The sequence below is a fragment of the Branchiostoma belcheri genome, unplaced genomic scaffold (assembly GCF_001625305.1).
Source record: "Branchiostoma belcheri isolate BF01 breed outbred unplaced genomic scaffold, Haploidv18h27 scaffold104, whole genome shotgun sequence".
Lineage (NCBI taxonomy): Eukaryota > Metazoa > Chordata > Leptocardii > Amphioxiformes > Branchiostomatidae > Branchiostoma > Branchiostoma belcheri.
Window position 1 is genome coordinate 55,285 of NW_017802425.1, and position 25,139 is coordinate 80,423.

The 25,139-nt window shown below is 40.9% G+C and overlaps 3 protein-coding genes across 3 annotated transcripts in view; 2 read left to right on the plus strand and 1 right to left on the minus strand.

Moving 5' to 3' along the window:
* The window catches only part of LOC109475778 (GRB2-associated and regulator of MAPK protein-like), a 17,013-nt gene extending 5,761 nt beyond the window's left edge, over window positions 1-11,252 (plus strand). The window contains 4 exon segments of the mRNA XM_019776540.1: window positions 46-491; window positions 3,369-3,932; window positions 3,934-4,174; window positions 4,205-11,252. Coding sequence (XP_019632099.1) covers window positions 46-491; window positions 3,369-3,932; window positions 3,934-4,174; window positions 4,205-5,692 — 2,739 coding nt within the window. The 3' untranslated portion in view covers window positions 5,693-11,252.
* Window positions 11,253-16,853: 5,601 nt separating this feature from the next.
* Window positions 16,854-19,587, minus strand: LOC109476231. Its single transcript, XM_019777117.1, has 2 exons — window positions 17,818-19,587; window positions 16,854-17,064 (listed from the first exon to the last, which is right to left on the minus strand). Exons 1-2 carry the CDS (start codon window positions 19,379-19,381, stop codon window positions 17,036-17,038), a joined length of 1,593 nt encoding a protein of 530 aa, XP_019632676.1. The 5' UTR covers window positions 19,382-19,587; the 3' UTR covers window positions 16,854-17,035.
* Window positions 19,588-20,766: 1,179 nt separating this feature from the next.
* LOC109476252 lies at window positions 20,767-24,874 on the plus strand. The gene is made up of 3 exons (XM_019777140.1): window positions 20,767-20,832; window positions 20,950-21,526; window positions 22,232-24,874. Exon 3 carries the CDS (start codon window positions 22,247-22,249, stop codon window positions 23,399-23,401), a length of 1,155 nt encoding a protein of 384 aa, XP_019632699.1. The 5' UTR covers window positions 20,767-20,832; window positions 20,950-21,526; window positions 22,232-22,246; the 3' UTR covers window positions 23,402-24,874.
* Window positions 24,875-25,139: the final 265 nt, after the last annotated feature.

Here is a 25,139-nt window from a genome sequence, read left to right on the forward strand (position 1 = left end):
CTAGCTGACAAATAGGACACCATTCTCTCGTGCTTGCTGCGAAAGGAAAACGGGAAACTCAAGTACGAGTTTCTTGAACTCCCATTGCAAAGTAAGGTGGGCGTGTTGGCGGCACATGGCATGTTGGGAGATCAGACAGACTACAACATAGCCGTGACGGAATGTTGTGACAAACTGAGGGTGAACGCACTGCAGAATACCGGGCTGCGGGGGATCACGCGTGTTCTGAGCCGGGACCTCATATTCAAGGACAAATTCAAGCAGATTGAGGAAGAAACACAGTATTCATCTTTCCACGAGGTCGACGAAGACAGGTTGTACGAGACGCTGAATCCAAGAAAACCGCAGTGGGACAGTACCATCCCGAGGAGACCCCCTCCCCCACCGCCCAACGGTTCGACGTCACAAGTCGATGTAGACGACGTGTTGGACGACGAGGGTTACTTGTCTCCGATCGACCTGCGGCCGCCTCCCCTCCCCCGCCGCGCCAGGCAAGTCTGACGGGAAACTCACCGACGAGTCCTCGCAGGATCACCGTCAAGGGTCAGGAGTACGAATCAGAGTGTTAGAAACTTGATGTAACTGCTTTCTATCGTTTGACTACTGGACCAGGTACTACTTAGTATCTGTTTTGGTTTATAATTAGGTAATGACCTAGCAATTTACTCATATATCACGGTTACGGAGAGGTGTTTATCCAGATGATACTAATTACGGGAAAACGCAGATAGATCTAAAATACGTATAGCTGCTTCTGAAGAACGTCATTGCATGTCAGTCGTGCACAGTACAATGTTTATGGCAACAATTACTAGTATTGACCATGGTACAAAAAAGAGGTTACATGTACGTCCAAATCAAGCTTGCAGACCGGTCTACATGTATATTCACGGTGAAAACGTAAACTCGTACATTCGACTGTCATTAATGGACAGCATGTTACAAATTCTAACGTTACTGTAACATTTTCCACTTTTAGCCGTGCCATATTATTTTATCGTCCCATAGGTTGTGCATACTTCCCTGACAGGGAAGCCATGCATGTGTGCACACATGCACGCGGCTCCATATGTATATTCATTGGAAATAACAAGTACATGTACTGAAACCAGGAAATCTGTACCCAGAAAACAGTGAAAAAAAAAAGAGAAAACAAGGAGGCGTTCCTTTTATAAATTTCTAAACGGCCAATTACGAATGATATTAGACACAAGCACTATTAATATTGTCAGTATTTGTAATGGATGAATTTTATTGTTTGTCACGGTAAAGTTAACATGCGTGGAGTTGCTAAGTTGCTTTTTCAGATATTATCTCACTCGAAGGGCTTTCACTTCTAGTCCCCACTCATTCTTTATGATTGAATGTGGGCTCGTGTATATATGATAACATTAAGACGTATAGTAAAAAATGTAAAAGTTTTTACAATCATGTAATAAAATATTTGTTGTATCTGATATACGTTTTCGGCCTTCGTCTCTCGATCCTTTCTCTGGAAAAATATATATTAGTAGTAATCTATAGCCTGCGAAAAATAACGTACTTATTGAGTTCGGATTGTTACCAATCATAGGTTGAATTTGTCGGTAGCAACGCATCGGGGCGCTTAATACTTTGGGTAACGTTGGATTACGTATACGTTATGAGTAAAATGGCTTAGGAATCATCCGTATAAGAAAGACAGCTACACATTACACAGTTTGAAGGGTACAGACCTATTCTTCTTCCTGATAGCGACCATGGCCACGCACGATCATCATGTTGATCATTCTGTCGCTGTAGGTCGGAGGTCACTATATAGCAGCATTACTGAGATGTGGAGGCCCTTGACACGAAGATGTCAATATTTTTGGCCTCAACAGTTTTTTGTGATAGGGTTTTCCAGTCTTTGATTGTCCTCGGTAGAAATGAGGCGTGGGTGCTCAAGTGCCAGGTGCTCAAGGGTTAAGTAAAATCCCGGTGCTGTGTATATAGATAATTTATTTGTATAATTGTAAAACCTGCGCATTATGAGTGCAACAATAAGAGGGTTTGCATCGCGGCATCATTCCATGAGGCAAGTCTTGTGCAAAGTTTACTGCGAACTATATTAAAACATGATTTTGATGGTACAAATTGCCGGTTTTGATCATGAACATCGCATATAAAAGGAATGAAATGCATCACTGCATCAAAGCAAAAGAGAAAACAATAAATCAGAGCCTAGCCTGTTTCCTCTCTTCAAATTTATCTGCCATCCAGTTCCGGTATGACAACAGACATATCTGCCCATTTTCGGCATGTTGACTAGTCAGAAGGCAACAAAATCTCTTGTTTTTTTTTCCAAAATCAGGCTAAATTAATGCGCGCGCTGATGTCATCCATAAAAATCTTGCAAGTTGTGACCCCATTGCAGACTCCTAATATTTCAACGCATGGCCGTGGCAATATAACATACTACGGAGAAAGGAGAGCTGGACGAACCTTGGGTTTCACTACTGCGGTATACGTAGTAGGTCTATACTGAAGAGAGAACTTGAAATAGCCCCGAGCTTCTTCTAAAGATGTCTCGGCTCTAGACTCAAGACGGTCAATGCGTAAACTTACTATCAAATTTTAGAATTAACTGACTGCACTACATTTCTACTAAAAAAACGTACTCGCCGCAAAGCAATCAAGTAACATTTCACACCTACGTAATGTACATGTATGTAGTATACTGGTCCCTACCGGCTGTAGTCAGTCAGGGCCGCCTTTATATTATTTGAATACACCCACGGTCCGGGGACGGTCTCCTCCGTTACGTGGCAAGCCTCTTAGAGATAAAAAGCTACAAGATATGCTGAACGACTGCCCACGCAAACGTTCATTCACAATTTATTCGACCCCCGAATCCAGCAATACGTCATCGGTCCCACTGCGTGATACACGTTATCCGTGTTTTGCCTATAACATTACCTGGCAATATTGACTTGTTTTCTGAAACATTCATTGTGGTGAACATGTTTATTCATTCGGACTGAATTGCCTGTGATGTCTTGAGCGCGGAAGTCTCTAGGTGTTAGATGAGAAATGTGAAATATGTTATTACTCAGCCCAGTCATGCAGTCAATTTACTGTTTCCCTGTCGTCTTTCATCCCGGAAATGAAATTCGCTGGCTCACTTTCCAATCGTTGGGTGTCTCTTTCATTATCTTGTAATGCCTACTTTTATTTAAAACAAAAATAAATAAAATGTAGAAAGTTTGCATATTATAAAAACTGTACATATAGATATATTATATGTGAAATATGTCACTTCCTCTTCTAGATTTAGTCAGATATTTCAAAGTGTCGTTCCATCAAACAGGCGATATTTCGATTTGCGTTGAACACCCCATCAATGACTGACCCAAAGTTTGCAAGATGGCTGCCTCAGCGAACGGTTTTACTTCCTTATGTGAGGAACTAAAGAGTTTAACTTGGAAAGACGTGGTGAACCTGGACTGTGTTGTACAACAGTACAAACTACCACAGATTCTGCAAGTCTTGGACGAAAACAGCATTCCTCAGAGCGTGGACAAGATCTCAAGAGGCGACTTTCTTCTGCTGCATTCGCCTTGGAATGTTCAAAAAGTTGTGTGTCAATCTGTGGAAGGGGAGGGACACTACGTTGTCGGGAATCGCCTGGAAATCCCGTACGGCTACGAGGGAAAATTCGAGATTTTCAACCTTTGGGAACAGGACTATAAGGTCTTCAACTCTGTGGAGGAAGTGGCCCGTGTCTTTCCGACCAGGGTGTTCGCCTTGGAAGATATCAACATCACGATGGTCGCGGTGGTGAGTGAGAACTCGGACGACCGTGAGTGTTTCAAGATTGTGATCAAGGCAGGACAGGAGCTAACCCTCATGGGGCAGACTGATCTGTACCTGGAGGAATGGCCCGATAGATCCAAGATGGGGATTTTTGGGAAGGGGGAAAATCCCCTGGTGTCCCAAAATCAGGCCCAAAATCAAGAAGACGCCATGCCTGATCTGCATGCACCACACGCAAGCCGAGAGCGTCAAGCTTCCGTACCCGTGCAAGGGGCGCTTTTCCACAGCCAGCCCGGCGGAAATTCGCCAGTACGAGGGCGCCCATACGGTCCAAGAGATAGCCGACAACGTCCGCTTGCCGGTCAGTGTGAAGCTAGTTCAGCCCCCTCGCATCCAATGCTCATGACGAATACAGAATTCAGAAGAAAGCTCTCTGAAGTTTTTACAGAAGGAGGAAGGCCAAGATGTCATAGCTAGCGTGTGGACTGAAGGAGGAGCAAGGAAGCTGTTCCAGATAGACGCCAGACTGAAACCTGTGTTCAGGATAGCTGATCAGGCAAAACAGAAGACAGAGCAGTACCAAACTTTGTTGCGAGAATGCATGCAGCTGTGGACAGATCATGATGTGGATGCGTACTTCCGAGCAATCAGAATCCATCGCTCGAGAAAGCAGAGGAACTCAAGAGACTTGAGCAACCAGGGTAGCGTAGATCGTGAAGAATGCCCAGTACCGCCTCCACGACGTACGAGTAGGCACATAGGAAGGCCCCAGGTGGAAGAGTCGCCCAGATCTAAAGTTTTGAGCAAGGCCCTGCCTCCCACTCCAACAGAGGAGGGGCCCAGCAGGCAAGCCCACCCTGATGGGAATGAGATCCCCTATGACTTCCTGTGGCCAGGTACGGGGAGGATAGACACGTCCAACAGGGACAGCGGTGGGAGCTCAGAGGAACACCCACAGCACGTGGACCGTAAGGAGTTGGACAATGCCTTGCACGGAACGGCCGACGAAGAGCCTTCGGACTTTGAATATCTGGAGGACTGGGAGGACTGGTCAGAGATGGATAACAGGCATCGCAATGGTGAAGGGAACAACAACAAGGCTGTGGGAAACTCACGGTTCTCCAACAGAGAAAGATACCGCAATGACAGAGGTGTGACGGAAAGCAACACTGTTAATTCACTGGTCAGCAGTGACGAGAGTCAGGCATACGAACTCCTTGTAGACATTGGGAAGAGCAAGTCCCTTCCTTGGGACACTAAGCCAACATCTCCATCTAATGCTGATGTGGGGGACATTCCCCCCTCGCCCGCCGAGGAACCCCACAGCAACCCCCCGCCCCTCCCACTGAGCCCCCGCCCCTCCATGACCAGTCTGAGTGACAGCCAGAAGTCAGGTCAAACATCGCCTCAGCAGGACAGGTCACCTGTAGAGGGACCCCCAGTCCTCCCGCGGGGAATGCCCCCTACTCACAGTTCTGTTTCCAGCTTGAGCGACAGCGACCCCCCTCCCCTGCCTCCACCGCGCCTCCCCCCTCGTCCCATGCCAAGCCGGGGGAAGTCCGAGAACAGGTCGGAGAGTCCGTCGGACTTTGAAGACCTTGACAGTCTTAGCATAGATGGATCTCAAGAGAGTGACAGCGACAAACGGTCACCGAGGGTGAACAGTAGCCCGTTCGTGACGGATCCCGACTGGATCCCGCCGGATAACCTGTCCCACCTGACTGTCCAGGAGGTGTCGCAGTGCCTTCGCTACATCGGGACTCCGGACAACGTCGTGCAGCAGTTCTTTCGGGAGAGGATAGATGGCCAGATGCTCATCCAGTTAGACAGAGACATTCTCAGCCAGGAATTCAGGCTTAGTGGCCTGCAAACTAAGAAAATCTCTGAGTTCATCAATGGCTGGAGACCCAGGCTATAGGTAGGACAGTTGCTATTGGGGAGGAGCTTATACTAGGTGAGTGACAGGCACATTGTACAACATTTGCAGCATAAACCTTTGACCAAGGTGTGTTTGAACTTTGAAATGTGGCAAATAATAAAGTTCTGTCCTTCATTTCTTTGGTCAGATTTGCCATGTTTCCTACAAGATACATTCAAATTTCAGGAATGGATAAGGGCAAAAAAATTCAATTGCCTTTCCTTGTTCTCTATGTTTTGACAAAATCAAGACCACACCAATTGTAATTTCAAACGTTCTAAGTTATGGTTGAATTGACTTGAATTTTTAAAAGTTAAATTACTAACGTTGAAGATCCAAAGTGTCCTACATCAGTCTCAATAACTTTCTCAGTGTGCACATACAGGACTTGAAATACTGCTGCAGTGCATATACACTTCAATTTCAATGCCTGACATGTATAATGTGTCTAGTCTACTATACCTTTAGAAATTGCAATGTCTCTTGCCAATCAGTTTTGACAGCAGAAGTTGTTGTGTTGTTCTGCCCACGATCCAAACATGCATATTGCTTAATTACAAAAACAGGAAGCGTATGAATTTGTAATGGCCTCTGAGTTTTGCTCAGTCACTCACTTATTACTCTCCTAGCAGAAGTTGTTGGGGAAAATTGTGCCCTTGTTGTTTGCCCAATTTTTGTCCACTGTTTGTCAGTAAAAATTAAAATGTAAAATTGATTAGTTAGGGTAGACAAAAATGGCGCTTATGATAAGATTCTGACAATTTTCCCCAACAATCTCTGCTTGGAGAGGATGGCTGCTGTGCTTGACAGACTACAGCTGTAGTTGTATCACAAACCTGGCCTTGGAAGCAAAGAAAAGTGGAAAGACATGTGCAAGCCCAGAGGGCAAAGGAAGTGCTTATTTTTGTTTTCTGACTTCCCTGCCCTTCCCCCTGGCCAGGTTTGTGTGACAACTGCAGCTGCTGAAGATGATATGACCACCAGGTCCAGATTACTCGATCCCACAGCACCTTGGCAGAACAATATTACTTGGCCTGCTTGCGCGAAACACGGATTTTTGACAGTTTTCATTGGATGTTTGCTCAACATCAAAATTTTTTGTTGCAGGCAATGTTTTTTTTATACAATACTGAAAACTGGCAGGACGTCATCCTTAAATACTCAAACATGACCTTAAATGAGACAAAGTGCCATCACAATATATTATGGGTTTTGCACAGGTGCAGCACGTTCTGCCGATGTGCCTGATGATAGTAGACCCCAGATACAGTACACTATATACAAATATGACTTTAACTTGAAGTTTCTGGTTCTCAAACTATTCAGGTGATACAAGAGCCAATAATGTAAAAAAAATGACATTAATAATTATTTCAAAGATAAATGACAATCTTAACAAATTGCTCTTTGTATTACAGGTAAATTGATATATACATGAAGCAATGGCATAATGACTCTCAGGCCAACTCAGTTCATGTACTGGTTATCATCAGAATTGATTCTTCAGAAACTGGAAAGGCAAAAGTCCCAGAACCAGCCAGTTGAACAGTGCAGCCTTCATTTGGCTTTGTTACCAAAGTACCAAAGTTACATATCTCAACTAAGTCTAAAGAAACCACTGTGAAAGCAATGTAAACTTGGATCAAATTAGAAGTCGATATGGATACAGATAAAGTATTCACCATTTGTTGTGAAATAATGTCACACAAATATCATGATATGTATGTAATGAATATCACAACTCACAAATGTAAAATAAACTTTTGATATTTTATGACATGCTTTTGTAGCTGTAGTTTGCAAGCTTCAAACAAAAAGGTCATGGGAAAATCAACTGGGAGTGTACTTGTTGAAAATGTAAAGCAAATTTGGGTATACAGTTTTATTTGCAAAGACAGATCAATAGTTAAACTTATAGCAGTAATTTTAATACTAAGTGCTTTATCATCAATTTATATTCGCCTGGAATAGTTGTATTTTGTACATTCATTTTAATTTATAACCAGATTATGGCTGGCATTACCTTCATTCTGTAAACTTAATGTATACTACATGTATATTATTTCTTAGGCTAGCTATGAAACTACTACTACTAGTACTAGTACTAGTAGATAATTACTAGTAGTTACTGAAATGTCATGCAATCTTGTCTCTAATGTGCTATCACATGATGATTTCTATAGGGCATTGAATCATGTTATTAAGTATTTTTATTATCTTTCTGAACTCTTGTAGTTATGTCTAGTCTATATCAGGTAACTCTCATACCACTGTAAAATGTAGAATCAAAGCTATGCTCAGAAATTTTAGATATATGATTCTTTTAACAGTTAAAACTGTAAACAGTAAGCAATAGAATAATCTTGAGTGGCCATGATCATTGATAACTACTACATGTTTGTAGTGCTCAGTTCTGTACAGAACGAATATCATGGGTGTGGTAGTAAACTGGTTGTAGCAGTTTCACTTAAGGAACTGCTGACCATGTGGTGTTACATTTTGACTGTAATTGAGTGGGCAAGCAAGATTTCAGAACAGAACAGAACAGAACAGACACAGCTTTTCCCGTGTACACATGTACATGTACCTTCATTGGGACAGGATGTTTTTTAATGATTTTGCAAACCTCAGTCATTATTGATGCATTTGGTAAGACACATGCCATGGTTAACAAAAGTTCCACGAGTTCATACCTTTGCTAGATGATGCTTTAAGACTGACGAATTGTAAAGAAGATGGATGAACTGGTATTGGTTCTGCTGCACAAATTCTAAGCCATGCCAGACCAGCTTTTTACTCCATTTGAAGTTGGTTTACAAAAGCAAAGGCTGTTTTAGTTTCTATATATTTTGTGTACACAGAGACAATGGTCTGTATTAACATTCTTGTAATACCACGAAAATATGTATAATTTACCAATGTAAACAAGCCCAGACTAACCAGATATGTATGGAATGGCAGACATTTGAATGTCAACTTCAAAATGATATTTGACAAAACAGGCTTGGACTGGTATGTAACACATTGATTTATGTGCCAAATTTGTGCCACTGTAACTAATTTTAGATATTTTCAAATCACCAAATCTTGAAAAAGGCGAACTGGCAATAATGTAAATATAATAATGGATCTCGACATATTATACTTTCAGGTGTTCAGGTCAGTCTAGGTATTCATGTGACAGATTATGATATATATACAGTAATACTAGTATATTATACCTGTACAGCAATGGAACCAAATTGTTCACATTGTATGAAATGCACAGCCTTTGTGAATCAATGCTAATTCAATTAATAATTGATGTAGACAGTTGGCAAATCGTATGTGTGCCATGGGTGAAATGGTTTTAAAATAGACTCATTTTCTGTAAGTGTTGTTTGCAGTATGCTAGTTTGGCACAGTTTAAATGTCAATTGTTTGTTGCTATTCACAATTGTCTGCCATTACATACACATTATTATTCTGATATTATTATCAGACAGATGTTTGAAACACATATAGCAGAGTGTAATTGGTACTAAGACTGGTAAGTGGATTTTTATCAGATACACATGTATCAGCAGATGAAAATATCTGTATCATTTCATTACAAAATGCAATACATGATATGATGTACATCCTTCAGTGAGAGCTGTTGGTCATTCATTATAAACTTTTTCCTCTTATTGAATTAGATTGTTGCACAATGATACATTTAGAATTGGTATCAATTCGTTCAGTCTACTACTCGTGGTTCGATATACCGGTACCCACTTTTGCACTCTGACGCCGTGCAAGTCATGTTTTCTGTACAAGTCTTATTGGAGTTGCCAGGTTGCCCAACGCGCAAATTATCTCTTTATTTTTTGCATATACTAAACTAAAGATTTCAGCAGCCCATCTTATGTGTCCTGCCTCGCCAGCATGTGAGTATCCCATTACAGGTGGCCGGAATAACATCTTGCTTAAGTTTATAAAATAAACAGCTGGTGTTGACTGAAATATTGATGGGCAGCCTAGTATTTTGAACCCAGCAATTACTTCACATGTCTTCTGCCCAGGTTTGAAAGTATTACACTAGTACTGCAGTGAAGGTGAATGCCACCAATATGTCAATATATGGGTAACCCTCCCCCCAGTACATGATATACGCAGGTACAGCCCCCTTCCCGATACATACTGTACAGCCTTCTCACAATGTAGCTCTCCCCCCAAAAAAGGAACCACTGCAAATTAGCACTCATAGATAGAAGCATTTTAAAAATGCCAGCCAAACATGATAGGTCACTAGTACTGGTGCATGGTGCAGAGACATGCCACATGGAATCTGACTTGATTTTGGCATGAAAATAATAAAGATAACAGAGTGATCAAGCAGGCAATTAGATTTTGTGTGCAGCATGAGATCACTCTCTTTTTGATTGTCCATTATGATTGTAAGATAAAGCTTGGAAGATAATTTCATAAACATTGTTTAATTATTAATAACAATCATGGTGGAAGTATTTCATAATTGTTTACTGTCCAATGTTTGTGTTCAAAGTGCAATGTTGGAACATTGATGTCAGCTATTCTCCATAGTTTTCACCACTACATACCAGGGACCTGTAAATTATTACTAGTGCAGGAGACCGATAAGCAGACTTATTGCCTTCTCCAAAGAAGGTTATGTTTTCAGTAGCATTTGCATGTGTGTGTCTTGATATTTGGTATGTGTGTAGGTCTTAATGAGACATCAAAAAATTGGCCCTAGTGACCTTCCCCAGTACTGTAGTCTAATTTTCTAAATGAATTTACAATACGTTAGTCTTATTGACATTTGTCAGTTGAGAGATATGAGGTCGTGGAACTCTAGCTGGTTACACTCTAGTTCGGTCCACTGAAGCATGTTAGCACCAGACCCAGACATTGATAGTACTGGTGGGCCAGAGGACCCAAAGTTTCTCAATCAGGGTCTGCATGCCTTTTCCCATGATGTGTAGCGGGCATTTTTTATCCACAGAAGACCGCCTTTTATTCAGTGTTAAGCATTGATGAAAATTCTATATATTACTGGTAATCATACGGAGGCTTGTCAATTTGTATAAAGGAAATGATACAAAGATATATAAACCAGTAATACATACATCTTTTAAGTTCTTCATATACATATCACACATACTAGTAATCAATGCCAAAAAATGTAGACATTCCTATATTCTAATTAAAAAATTCAAATCCAAAAAACTTTGTAGCTACATTTTGTCATATAGATAGAGGGGTAACATTTACAAAGTACTAGCTGAGACTAGTTGTGTTTTTGATTGCTGTACTAAAATTCTTCTGAAAATGTAAGGTTATATGTATGCTGTGTGGAATATTAAGAATACTGTATGCATGGCAATCATGGGTTCAATTCTATGTACATGTAGTTCTGTTGGCTTTTGGAAGATGGCGCTTCTGTACACAGGACAAGAACAGCAATATGGAAAACAATGTTAATGAGGTTCCTTTTTGATAACATTGCTATACAGAAATACAACAAATACAAAAACATAATCCTACAATGACAGAACTGACCCTAAGAGAGTGATAAATACACAATACAAACAAATGAGGTTCCTTTTGATAACATTGCTGTACATAGATTGTTCTACTTCTAGATTGCAATATACATGTATTTGAATTGACAATGAATTTCATTATGTAAAATACTGTTTGTTTGTAGTGAATGGTTTTTAAACCTTGTAAATTGGACGTAATTCAGTGGTTCGTGCAATGTTCGATAAAGTGATCTTTAATCTTCAAACTAATCTCATAAATACAACAAATACAGTAACATAATCCTACAAGACAGGAACTGACCCTAAGAGAGTGATAAATACACAATACAAACAAATGAGGTTCCTTTTTGATACCATTGCTGTACATAGATACAACAAATACAATACCATTTTCCTACAAGAAAGGAACTGACCCTAACTTGATAAATACATAATACAAACAAACTGGTGTCAAAAAAATGTACAAAGATATATGATAAGAAGGAATTGATCAATTTCTAGAATTACATGTATTCCCCCGATCTTTATTTAATTGTTCCTTTGATGCTAAACAAAAAAATACTGGTTTGTAAACTTAAGTCCTGTTTGTTTGTTTGTTTGTTTGTTTATTCGATCTCCATTAGATTTACATGAAATCTATTCTTCCTGGAGTCGCAAAATTACAATGAAACAATGTACAGAACAGAACAAAACAAATGTACATGAAGGTAAAACCAATATAACAAAGGTGTGAGTCTTGATAAAAAAAATAACATAACGCACACAACATTAACTGAAAACTGAACTTAAGTGAACGGGGAGAGGTCAGAGGTCATGGATGATTAATGTAACAAAAACTGTTGCAAAAAGAGGTTGCAAAACTGCAAACCATGAACAGTAGTAAATCAACAAGTGGGTGCAGAACTGCAAATCATAATAACAATAAGTAAATAACAAAGTGGATGCAGAACTGCAAATCATAATAACAATAAGTAAATAACAAGTGGGTGCAGAACAGCTGTCATAATAACAATAAATAGATATAGTCTAGGCGATCGGTGCAAAATATGGGTAGAATTGCTCAGTTTGTGATAAAAGCATGAGACTTGGCATGCTGAAGCATGAGTACCTAATTAACATTTTCAGGGGTGGAGCCATTGCAAAAAGTATGTTACTTAGCAACGGTTGCTAGGCAACTTGTTTTTCCAACAAAACAGTATTATTACCTTCTAAGTGTGCCTAAAAACCAAATATATTGTGCAAAAATGAGGTGTATTGCTGTATCTGACATCACTTTGTATGTTTAAGTCAATCTTAAGCCATTTTAAAACAAAACTCACCATTAAAAGGCTGGTTTTGGGGGGAATTATAAGTCGAAAAGTGTATAAATTAGATTTCATAGGCTGCATATTTTCTCGTTACCTATGGGGCCTTGAAAAGCATATTTGATTGATAGAGCTGAACATTCTCTGAATGGTAAAGTTTAAATTTCAAAAATCCATCAGTTCTATCAGGAGATATAAGTGTTTGAAGAATAACACATCCACAGTAGATTGGTTGCTATGGCCGTTGCTAGAGACGGCTAAATTTTTGGGCTGTGGTCTGTACATTTTGGCTTTTGTGCCACTATATTAAGGTCCAATGGCATGGAATTTGGCATGAGGATAGCTTGGTTTTATGCGCAATAATTGCTAAAGAATTTTATGTTTTAGATTCCTGCCTGAAAAATTTAGCTTTAGCTTATTTTGGGTAAGAATAAGCAAAAATGTATATTATTGGCTTCTGTACAACTATATGACGGCCAAATAACCCAATTTTCTGTATGGGATAGCTTGGTTAATACATAGATATACAAATTCAATTAATGCTACAAGTCAAGTTAAAATGACGTCCTAAGATTAGTAAATCGACATATTTTACGTTATATTATTAACATGATATTATATTCCTTTATGCATTGTTACAATCGCCCTTGCAAGTGCAGTACATGGTACATTTCAGTTGGGCTCGTGCACATTTACAATCTTCACACCGGGTCCTACACCTGCACTGCAACAGCTCTGGGCATGATTCTCTAGCCTCAGGCAGGTTCGTCCACAAAGGCCTCCATTCGAGGAGGAGTTTAAGACTTGTCTATGAGCATACGTCTAGGGATGATGATGATTAGAAAGAACAATATGATATGGTATTGTCATATAGCCAAGTGATGTTGACCAATCAGAAGGCACCATTCACATCATTGGTTATAACGCTTATTCTGTTTTTATTTCGGCATATTATCACTGCAGTATGATGCTCAAAATGCATTATAGGTATGATGGGGAAACTGAAAAAGATTAAGAATTCTTTTTTTGCAAATCAATCACAACTACTACAAAAATATAATGGTGGAGCCCTAACTTCACATGGATTTTCTTACCAATCTTATTATGCATACATTGTGTTTGTTGCCCAAGGATTTGCTATAATTTAAAAAGGTGAATAAACATTGCATATAGCTGTTATTTTCATGCAAAGTGCATGTATATTCAATTTGGTGCTTGTTTACATGAACTTACCATCGCCATTTTGTCAGAATTTTACCAACAACTAGTGTTCTTACATAGCCGCTAGGAAGCCTGTTATCGAACTAAACCTTCATTTTTGGCTGCCACCAACCATCCACTAAATATCAAACCATCCAATGTTTCTTGAGTTATGTTGTACACGAACAAAAACACACAAAAACACAACCCTCTACAGCAACGTAGGAACATGTAGGCATCCTGTACCACAACACAAATGCTTATAATGATAGGAGCCATGAGGTCAACATGCTCGACTGGTTTGTAATTCAAACAATGCATTTCAAACTTTTAATCAAACCACTGCATTGATAGCTGGAAAAACTGTAACAACTCTGAAGAGATGGGACTTTCTTCAACTGTTGAGGCCAAAATTTTAGTATTTTGGAGATTCAGAATTTTTTTTCAAACATACAATCAACATATGCATAAAAAGCCTACTGCACTAAACAATTAAACCATTCTACAACAGCTACCCACATACCAAATATCAAAAAGATCCATTCACAACTTCTCGAGTTTTGATGCTGACCTACACACAGACCACCTTTTCACCACCATGCCCAAACCGAAAACGTACCCTTCTGATACTACCACAAAGTATCAAACAAAAGAACATAACTTCATACAAAACAGTAAAGAAAATTGGGTCTCTGAGTGTTAGTTCAGTATAATACAAATCAATTATCATTTCTGTTTGCATTCATTGCCAAGAGAGCAAATTACAGATTCTGAAGTGCACATTCACAGTGTTTGCTCGTGAAGGACTCATATTCAGTATTAATCATTTATTCTTATCTAATCTAATCTAATCTAATGTAATCTAATCTTATCTAAGTACAAACATGTATTTTCTTAACATGTCATTAGATGTTTTCAAACTTCATCATCAAAAATTTACCACTCTCATACGTCAACTAGCGCTGAAGCATCAAGAGTTTGAGCACGTGAAAGAGTGTGTGATGTTAGGACCCCCCCCCCCGCCTCGTACATCTATTTTAATTTTTACTAAGCACTGTGATTTATGTCAGCTCTATCAGACTTTTGGAGTAAATTAATCAACTTAGTAGTGAAAGCATTTTCAAATTCATGAATTTGACTTTCGACAGCAATGGAGTATTCTACATCGTACGTGTAAGATTGAATATGTCACCTGCTGATGGTAAATTTCAGCATTGTTGCAACAGACATTATCACGCATAAGCCAGAAATGTACATTTCTGGGCAGAAATAACAAAAAAATACCATTTTGTATTCAGAACAACTATTAAAGTAATCCAATGCTTGGCTGCCGTGGCAGTTATTAAATTACATGTTTGTACCGAATCTCGGTAAAATTTCTTCAACTGTTGTGTAACAGGAGCCAAAAATCTACATTTTTAGTTAAAAATAGCTCCAAATGCCACAAAACTGGAGACAAAATGAGATTCCTCCATGCATACACTAAAGATACTTCACTCAAAATGGTCAGGAAATAGACATTTCCCCACAAGTCTCCCTCTATTGCCATTTATGAAACCATTTAAAAGTATTATCTCCTGCGTTGCTAGGGAGGTATATTTTCCCTAGCAACGGTTACCATAGAAACATAATATAGATTTCCAAGGCCCTCTAAATTAATAATTTTCCTCCAATAGAAGTTTTCTTCAAGTTTTCCATATGGTGTGCACTCCATTTTGCTGGGAAAGCAGCCAAGTGCCTCCTTAGCAACGGCGCTAGCAACGGTTTTCCCCACAGAAGGCCTTTGGGAATAGAACATTTAGACACTCATATCTCTGGATAGAATTGACGGATTTTTATGATTTAAATCTTGAAATGTAGGAAATGATACAAAAAGTCAGATTAATGCATGCAGCAGGCTCAAATATGTAATCTGAATATTTGACAGGTTTTCAAAAGTAAACATTCTATTTTTTTACCAATTTTTACCAAAAATTCGAATTTCGAAAGCTCATAACTTCTTGTAGAAGTGACATATCGAAACAAAATTAACATTTTTGTAATCCCTGGTTCCTGTTTTATCAGTCCATGAAGTTACATTGAAAAATATCCATATTTGATTATTTACCACTCCCCTTTGCATCATAAGTGCAAAAGGAAGCGGTTCATATGAGGTCAAAGTTCAAGGTCAGATAGCAAGGTCAAAGCTACCAATGTGCAACGGCTATCATATCAAAAAACATTCCACAGACACCCTACTTTTCAAAAACCATGATGAGAATGTGCCACCTCAGGTGGTACCGATATCTCCTCTGGCCCATGGACTACAAGTACAACGTGTTGTGAGTACGGCAAACGCGTTTTTACCAACACCCTTAACAGCGCTTCAGCGTTTTTGTAAAAATCCTCTTGTAAGAGAGAAATATTGTGTCATTTTTATATGCAGACACCAGACATCTCTTACCTGCATTTCTGTACACACAAACAACGCAAAAGCTGGCAGAAAAATAAAATTTTAGCATCTATTCCTGTGCAGACCACAGCCCCAGCCGTCCCTAGCAACGGCCATAGCAACCAATCTACTGATTTAAGTCTGTGGATTGTGTTAATCTTCAAACACTTATATCTCCTGATAGAACTGATGGATTTTTGAAATTTAAACTTTACCATTCAGGGAATGTTCAGGTCTATCAATCAAATTTGCCTTTCAAGGCCCCACAGGTAACGGGAAAATATGCATGATTATAAAATTTAATTTCTACACTTTTCTATTAAAAATTCCAAAAAGTATCAGCTTTTCGAAGCGCATTGTGCTTTACAACGGCTCAAAATTTAATTTGATATAAAAAGTGATGTCAGATACAGTAATACACCTCATTTTTTTCACATTATAATTGGTTTTCATGCACAATTAGCAGGTACTAGCTTCCTAATACATTGTTTTCTTGGAAAAGCATGTTGCCTAGCAACAGTTGCTAGGCAAAGGACAGTTCGCGATGGCTCCACCCCTGAAATTGTTTCTAGTGTCGTGTAGAACATTTGTGCCAAGTTTCATGCTTTTATCACCACTTGAGCAATTTTCGCACCGATCGCCTAGGCTAAGTGGATGCAGAACTGCAAATCATAATAACAGAAGTAAATAACAAAGTGGATGCAGAACAGCAATGATATAATAACAATAAATAAATAACAAGTGGATGCAGTTGTGTTACTGTCTTAACTTAAATGCTTTACAGACAAAGTATATGCAGAATATTGCTCATGTTGCTGTCGTTGTAGTGTTCTCTGCTGCCAGACACCTTTTCCCTGCATTCTAGCAAGCAAGCTTCTCACTCTCAGTGACGGCGTCCCATTTTGGACAGGGCTGGATCAACAATAGATAAAATTTTGAATGTTTAGACATACATTTAGATCTGATAGTCAAGGATGGGCATTTTAACACATTTAAACCTTTTTTCGTGACAGTTGCTATATTTTATTGCTAGTAGTGACAGCACTATTATATGGTATTTCTGGAGATCAGGTTGTAGTTCTAAGACACTTTCAATATCTTAAATCTAGTGTACAGTACTTTGTACATGTACAAGTGTACGAGTTGAGAATACTGTAACAAGGAGAGTTTGAAGATCTCAGGGATAGGGTCACTGAGTATTTTTCAACACCGTCTTAGAAGCACAGAGCAAAAGCCATGTTACGAATAACAAGCGTATTATCAGTCCATATCCCATGATTCCTCTCTAGGGTCCCAGACACAGCCACGCCCCCTTTCTACATGTGCTATCTGTTTTGGTGTTTACATCTCCAATGGCCGGCTAATTCCTGCCGCTTTTCTAACAATGACGAAAACATAATGACAATATAAACATTATGACAACTTCAGGCCGTGGTCGAGTTAACGCAGACTTCTATTTGTAAATATAACACGTTTGAGAAAACTTAAGAGATTCGTCCGAATCGTAGGAGTCTTCGTCACTCGGAAACCGTTCTTGTAGCTGTTCTCTTGTTTTTAGGAATGTGAAAAGATCGCCTTTCCGTGAGATATTGTCTCTTGCTGGATTGTTATGTGACCTACTATCAAGAGGTACAGAACTTACAATAGTTGTCGTTTGATCCTCACCTTTTGAGACCAATCCGCCGTTAGCAATCCACCCGCCTTTCTTCGTGTCCACAACCTTCTCTTGCTCTTCTGGGCCGAGTCCTATACTGGAATTGTCCGTGTCCGAGTTCTCTATGTCCGAGTTTTCAGTGTCCGAATTCTCTGTACCCGAGGCCTCTTCGATTATGTCCAGTGGTCTGGACCCGTATCCTCCTGTTCCTGGCCAGTTCTTGCCAGTCCCGGTAGCGGTAGGGGTCGCGGCTGATGTCTCGGTCAACTGGGAAGATCTCCGCCGGCTGGAGTTGTAGAGTCGGCGCCACCACGAGATCTGCTTACCGGGTGGAGCCTGACTGACTTCTGTGGCCATGGCAGGTTTCCTACGTGCTTCTACGAGAGAAGCGGCTCTTGCACGGTCCTGGGATTCCGCCCACTCGGCTTTCATCGCGTCAGTCGCCGCCCCGGCACTGACCGCGGCCACGCACCCTTCCGAGGAGGGTCTGACGCGCTGGAGGTGCCCCTGTAGCAGGTTCAGCAATTCCGCGTTTTGTGGCGACCTGTTGTTTGCAGGAGTGAACCTGACATCGCTGTCTATAGACATTTCTACGGACTTCGCCGCTTCGGCCCTAGCTTCTGTAACTTCTCCCTGCCTTGGCAGACCGTTGACAACAATAAACGTCTCTGTACAAAAGCTCAATAGTCTCAAACGTCCCTCGAAGTTTGGATGATCATTTGGAAGTTGCCCTCCCACCACTTCCACATCTCCCGGTAGCTTGCATTTCTCCAGTAGTTCTTCCATAGTGTGATGTTCTGGCAGGTAGGCCGAGAACCTGCCGGCACAGTCCGTGTGTAGACATACCAACCCTCCAGTCTGGTTAGTACAAACGATATAGCCTGTGGGCTGAGCATCGAGTTTTGTTTTGCTAGCTTTCTTTTTGCCCTTGAATGAACGTTTTATTTTTTTCAGCGTCGACGTCTTCTCTTTACCTCCAGCTTTGCTTATTTCCAGGTTTTCCTCCTCAAAGTCTTGAACTGGTCCTGTCTTGTCTATGGCGGTGAGGCAATCGCCCACTACAGCAGACATGTTGATGACCTTCGGCTTGCTTGGACTTGTGTCCTTGGTGAAACCATGGCCGCCATCTTTATTCTGAGACATTTTCATGCTCAGCAGTCCCAACAACTCAAAAGCTTCCTGAGACCTGCCCGACTCTCCCCACGTCACGTTCTCTTCTACTTTAAAACTCTGCGGGAAAGGGTTCGCACGCAGTAACTCATTCACGTTGTTGTAAAATACTTTCTTAAAAATGACGAACTTTGCCGGGTGTCTGAGGGGAATCGTCATGAGGGGACCGTACAGACGACCGTTCGACCTGTGGACTCTTCTGGCGAACACGTTACGCTCGGAATAAGACGACCGCAACAACAAGATGTCGTCTTTAGCCAGGTCCGCTTGAGGGTCTTCTTTGGCGACTGTTACAAACACTGGCAAGTCGTACTTGTTCAAGACTTCCCCGGGAGAGAGAATCTCGTCCGTCCACTCCAAGTTCTTGGCCCGCTGTCGGATCCTCGCGGCCTGGTTGTTCCCCATGTTTTAACAGCTCACCTTCACGAAGCCAACTTTATATTGTAAATACAGAAAACAAATTCATGTCCTAGTCTACGGCACTGTTACAGTATACTGTCGATGAAGTAATCGCAGACAGAAACCGTGGGTCCCACCAGGACGCTGGTGTTGTTATGACCGAGACGAGGCCACCGACACAGTCCAGCGGTCACAGTGACGGGTCCAACCTGTCCGACTCCTCTATTATACAGCAATGTCTAATATAGCCTGCACGTCCTACAGTAGAGCAAGTATATCATACATTTAAATCAGACGAGGACTGATGGTTGCAATGTTGTTTTCCCCGAAAATGTTGACTGTCGGTAATGACCTAATTAACCACATGAACGTAACTAGCGTAATACCAAATGGCTAGAAATGACATATTAAGTATAATCTCTAAGCAGCTCGCAGATATTGAAATGTAGAGATACCTATATACATGTACACTAGCAATGTATACATATCTTGTGCACGTGGGTGAGAGTAGGAATTTCCGAGCTCCCTACACCAAACCACCGTGTCGAACATTAAAACGTAAGGTTTTTCACAGATGGATATGAATAACGCGTCGATTTTTCATCCAAAACCTTAGGGGCATCAAAGCTATAATTATGGGTACTGCACTTTGTGTCACTGAATCAGCGAATACACACAGCAACATATAGCTTTTGAGCTGATAATGGCGAGTGTCTTGTCTTTTCCCAGATCTTGAATAATAATATCTTTCAATGTCATCACCCCCCCCCCCATTCCACCGCAGGCCAAATTAGGAATCACACCTTCATGTCGCATGTGAGGTCACGAAGCAAGTTTGTTAGCCCGACTATTTGTGTGATGCAGTCAGTCTGACAAGAATGAAGTCTACCGTGGGTGGACAACAGTTTGAATAAAATACCCGTGACATATCTATGATATAATATATCAGTTATAGCATTAATTCTTTGCCTGGCGAGGTGGTATAACAGTGTCCCTGATCAGTGCACGCGTACACCCTTCCTTATAAAGCCCTAATTGATGGGGCCCTCTCAGCCTCAGGCCTTCGCTAGTTTTGAGTAGTCTGCTCTACGCCAACGGCAAAGAAGAAGCAGGTCTTTCAACGTCGAGATGGCTCAAGGATTTCACGCTATCAACCTGAGATAACCTTATGGCTTCTTTGAATCATGAATCCGTCTAAATGCTTATATAACTTACTGTCAGACATTCCTATAAATAAAGATGTATGTTTGTACCACGCTGAAACCATTTTCTGGATTCATTTTTTAATGATCAAGCCACAGAGTATCAAAAGAGTCTTTCTGTTACCATGCTGCGCTAATAATTACAAGGACCTTTGACCTCAGAATGCTTATCATATCTGCCCAGGCTTCCACCTCATGTGGGCTGCAGAGAACAAAAGGCGAGGGCGGGAGCTGCTGTCTGGGGGCGCGTAGTCTGTGAGGCTCTCACCTTTCCTGTACACGTATCTTTGTTTCTTTTTGCTGCAACGTATTCTATTGTACATGTCGAAACATCGTCTCTAAACAACCGATGTTATGTTGTACTGACTTTAGACCGGTGTTATTTGGCGGACTCTGCAACAACAAGGCCCGTGTTTGGTGATCTGCCAAGGGAAGAAGTGGCCTGAACTGTCGTCCAACCAGAGAGTATGGGAGTGGGACTCTAGACTGATTCAACTTCTCAGGTCATGAACTTTGCAATACTGCCGTGACAGCGCCATTTACTTTTTTTTAAATATCGTCATCTGATCAACTTGACTGGCGGGTGTCGTCCTCATCGCCACCGTAAAGCGTAGAGGCCAGTGACAATGCAGGATTCAATACGCCTGCCTACGGACTACAACATTCCACCGGACGTAAAAATGGTGTCTGTTTAATTCGTAGTTAACCAAGTGTCACAAATGTGTGACGTTTATGTTCTGACTTGTGACGACCATATGTTCTAAGGAGCTCTGAACTAGTTACTAGTAGCTTGGCACATAATAACTTTTCAGTCGTACTCATACACGTACGCTTGGACATCAATCAACCTTTCTAGCACCCAGACGTTTGCGTAGAAGAACGGAGGGATCATTACAACACCTTTGTTAACGGCTACCAAGTCCAGCTGATCCTTTTCCCACAGTAAAACGTAAGTACTAATATTTGATCACAACGCCACATTGCATTGATAGACATATTGGATTGAAAATCAATTTGTCAAAATTGAATGTGCCACCCAGCTGTCTGAAGTTTTAATAAATAACAATAGATAATGAAAAAAGCCTGCAGGTATCGATATATCTAATTATTTCATTGTTCTTGTAAGTATTATTTCATGCATACGTTTGTATACTTGATATGTCATTCATGGCCAGATCTGACAAAATGGTAACGTTGGCATGTTTTATGTGCCATGCGCCAGTTTACTGACGGCCCAACTCTTATAAAATATAGCTATTAATTGTCGATAACTTAATGAATCAAACAGTAAGTTGATAGATGCTTATACGATAAGGGAGTGACTGTCACAAATACGTACCACAAAATGATATTCTTTCTGCCCTCGTTATGTTTTCAACAATTAGTCTTGCCTCTCTTGTATCCCTAACCGAAGATTCCAAATTCTGCCGACGGGCAGACATTATGTTTAATGTTGACATATTACGCACACATTGCAGCTATGTGTACAGAACAAGAATCATATTGGTCGGTATCCTGAATTTGGGCCCTCTCTGTCGCCTCAGGGTAGGGCTAGTCTCAATACAGACTATACACTGAGAGGTTACTATCCGACAATGGTGGCGTTTGTTTGCCTGTCTTATCAAATCTCGTGTTTTATCCTTTTGTTGCACAGAATTCCGTGGTAAAGATGGGGAACGTCACGTTATGTATCAAGAAACAAGTAGACGACTTGAAGTGGTTAGAAGACTCCCTCACTCCTGAGGAGATTTTGGAGAAATACGACCTCCCCACTTTGGTCAAGGTCACTCAACCCGACCGTCGCTCTCAGCTTAGCAAAGACATCGTCCTCTTGGTGAATTCCTCGTTTTCGGAGGAGAAGGTTCTTGCCCAGAGCTTGGAACGGGAGACTGGGAAGACTATCGGGCCACTTGTTAGTATTCCATTATCGTACACGGGCACGTTCCGCAAACTGACGTCCCAGTCCTTCCAAACAGTGCAGGAAGTGGTCGACTCGCAGCCATTTTCCGGCACCTTCACGGTGGAAGAAGACATGAAATGGAAGAAGCAGCGTCTGCCGGCCTCCGTCCAACAGATGATGATGAACGAGCTGGGAGTGTCTGGACTCAAGGGGAAGCTCCCCAAAACCCTTGTAAGAAGGGGAGATCTTCTCTCCATGAGAGGTATTTTGAACCCCACAGACGGCGAACCCATCGGACAAGACGGTCCTAACGGCGACGCAGGCGGCGAACAGAAGAAAAGCTCCAAAAAGAATAAGAAGAAAGGAAAATCCCTGCCAGCCTACGTCATTTGCGTGAACCAAGATGGTGAGATAATGTGTATTCCGTCTTTTTGTAGCGGCAGGTTCTCGACCGTAGCTCTGCGCTACACGAGTGGCCCTGTCCTGACCCTGAGGGACATAGTGGAGGACACTGACACAGACATGCCCACAGACGTGCTGTATGTGGACGGAGAGAAGATCATGGAGGAAGAACATTTCACGGGACTGATCAAGCTGCTGACAGCGTACGAGAAGAAGCTTCTAGTGGCGTCCATCCTGGAAGAGGACGGGGCGTTCTCTTCCGTGGAGTTCGGCGTGGATTGCGGAGTGAAGTTCGCACCCGCAGATCCGGACGACCCTAAGAACCAAGAGTTCCTGAAACGCGCCTTGGCCACCCCTGACGATGGAGGGGTGAGACGGAAAAGGCTCGGCAGTTTCCGGCCTAACCTCGGCGGGGCCTCGTTTCCGTCGATGGACAGCATCAACCTGATCGGGAAGTGGAGAAACAGGTCCATGAGGAGGAAGGGGGAAAGGTCCATCCCAGAGGAAACAGAACCAACTTAAGAAAAGTACTAGTAGAATGACACTAACCGCGTTATATGGATCATGACAAATTAGGAAGTTAGCTTCATGTAACTTCTGTTTATATTATATCTTAAGCTTGGTCTTGATTACACCTGAGTACGTAAGAATATTACGTACGTATAATATTCAATTTCTTCACTAAAATATACACAGGAATGCATGTAGCAGATTATATTTGTTAATGTACACAACCTTCTCCTTTAATTTTCACCTCCACTTTTAAGTTACGAATACCAATACTCGTACATTGTTATGCAGCCAATGACACTAAGCAATGTAGTAAGTAAGGGACGGTCTATGTTTCAGACCCGGACAAGATCGGGGTGATATTATCAATAGTATAAGAAATAACCTGGTGACAAGTAGCGGTAAAAATTTGAGCTTTTGAGAAAAGTTTTGATTTTCCTTATCACTAAAGAATTCTCTTGTGATTGTGATGTACATCAATAGGCAACATATGAGACTTACTTATACGGAATCAGTATAATTTTCATAGACGTAATTATCAAGACAAAAATGTGTAGTAGGAATGACTTATGTGAAAGCCTGACTACTGTCTGTTCTTTTTTAATGTAGAAGAGCAGTCGTGACATGTTGAAACTGATGGATATATATTCATTATCCATTTTACATACCATTACCTCAACAAAGAAAACAATAGTATAGCGTATTTTCTTGAAACCCAGAATGCATTCACAACAGTTGTAACAACAGGAGATGATATTCGATTTTTGTACACTATATTATCTTTAGAGTTTTATAGGGCTATATTTTCGACAAGTAATTTTCAATGGCAATGGCAACAAAGACAATGATAATAAGGGTAAATGACACTCATTGTACATATCACATGTGATTGATCTAATTTTTGGCATTCGACAATGTCTTAGATTGCACAATATATTTGGTCTGTTTTGTAACGCAGGTCAAGGTTCGTAGTTCAAGCTACAGACTGACTTTTCCTGTTGGATCAGTCTGTTGGATCAGCTGAATAACTTCATTCAACTGTGACAAATGTGTGATTACAAAAGGTCATCCCGTTTGTCATATGTCATACGAAGAAGATTGTATTTTTAAAACTTACTTTCTTCATTGTTATGAACTACAGGAGGAATGACAAATCAGTACTTTAGGTAACTTTACTAACTTTAATACTTACCTAGTCTAAACTTCATAAAGTATGTTAGCTTAATTTTCATCGGCGTAAATTGCAGTTTGACGTTGTCATTCCTACAGTAAACGTGTGTCTTTGCCTGTATTTCATGATTTCTTGAACTTCTAAGATCATAGGTTAGGGCTTGCGCTTAGCTGGTGTGTTACGCAGCTGGTGTGTTACGCCGCTATACTGACTATAGGAATACAGATTACGATTATCGCATATGCAATCACTTATTGTGCCATTTTCTTCTAAGTGAAAATAAACACGAAAGGTGAAATTTTGTCCAATAGTCCTAGTGTTAATTATCGGATGAACTAAACTGTTCCCATGTCATCGTAACAGTAGTCGTACTTGAGCGAAACGCGTCGAACTGTCCTGACTTGAAAATATGTCTAGTTTTGTAGACATATGTGCATACGATGTAACTTTGTTCGACGACGTTCTTTTATTAAAGGACGGGATCTACGATTGATGTTTAACCCACACATGTAATCCTAAAGTCGCCGGCATTACCTCAAAATAAGGTTTGAGATAAAGCCTTGTTAACTCCACTGTAAA

What these genes read in the sequence shown, in the direction of transcription:
- LOC109476252 (XM_019777140.1), top strand. Translation starts at nt 22,247, where the DNA reads ATGGGGAACGTCACGTTATGTATCAAGAAACAAGTAGACGACTTGAAG.
- LOC109476231 (XM_019777117.1), bottom strand. Translation starts at nt 19,381, where the DNA reads ATGGGGAACAACCAGGCCGCGAGGATCCGACAGCGGGCCAAGAACTTG. An exon ending in CGGCGGATTGGTCTCAAAAG is followed by an intron (nt 17,065 to 17,817) that starts GTGAGGATCAAA and finishes TTGTTGATCCAG; the next exon opens with CCCTGTCCAAAATGGGACGC.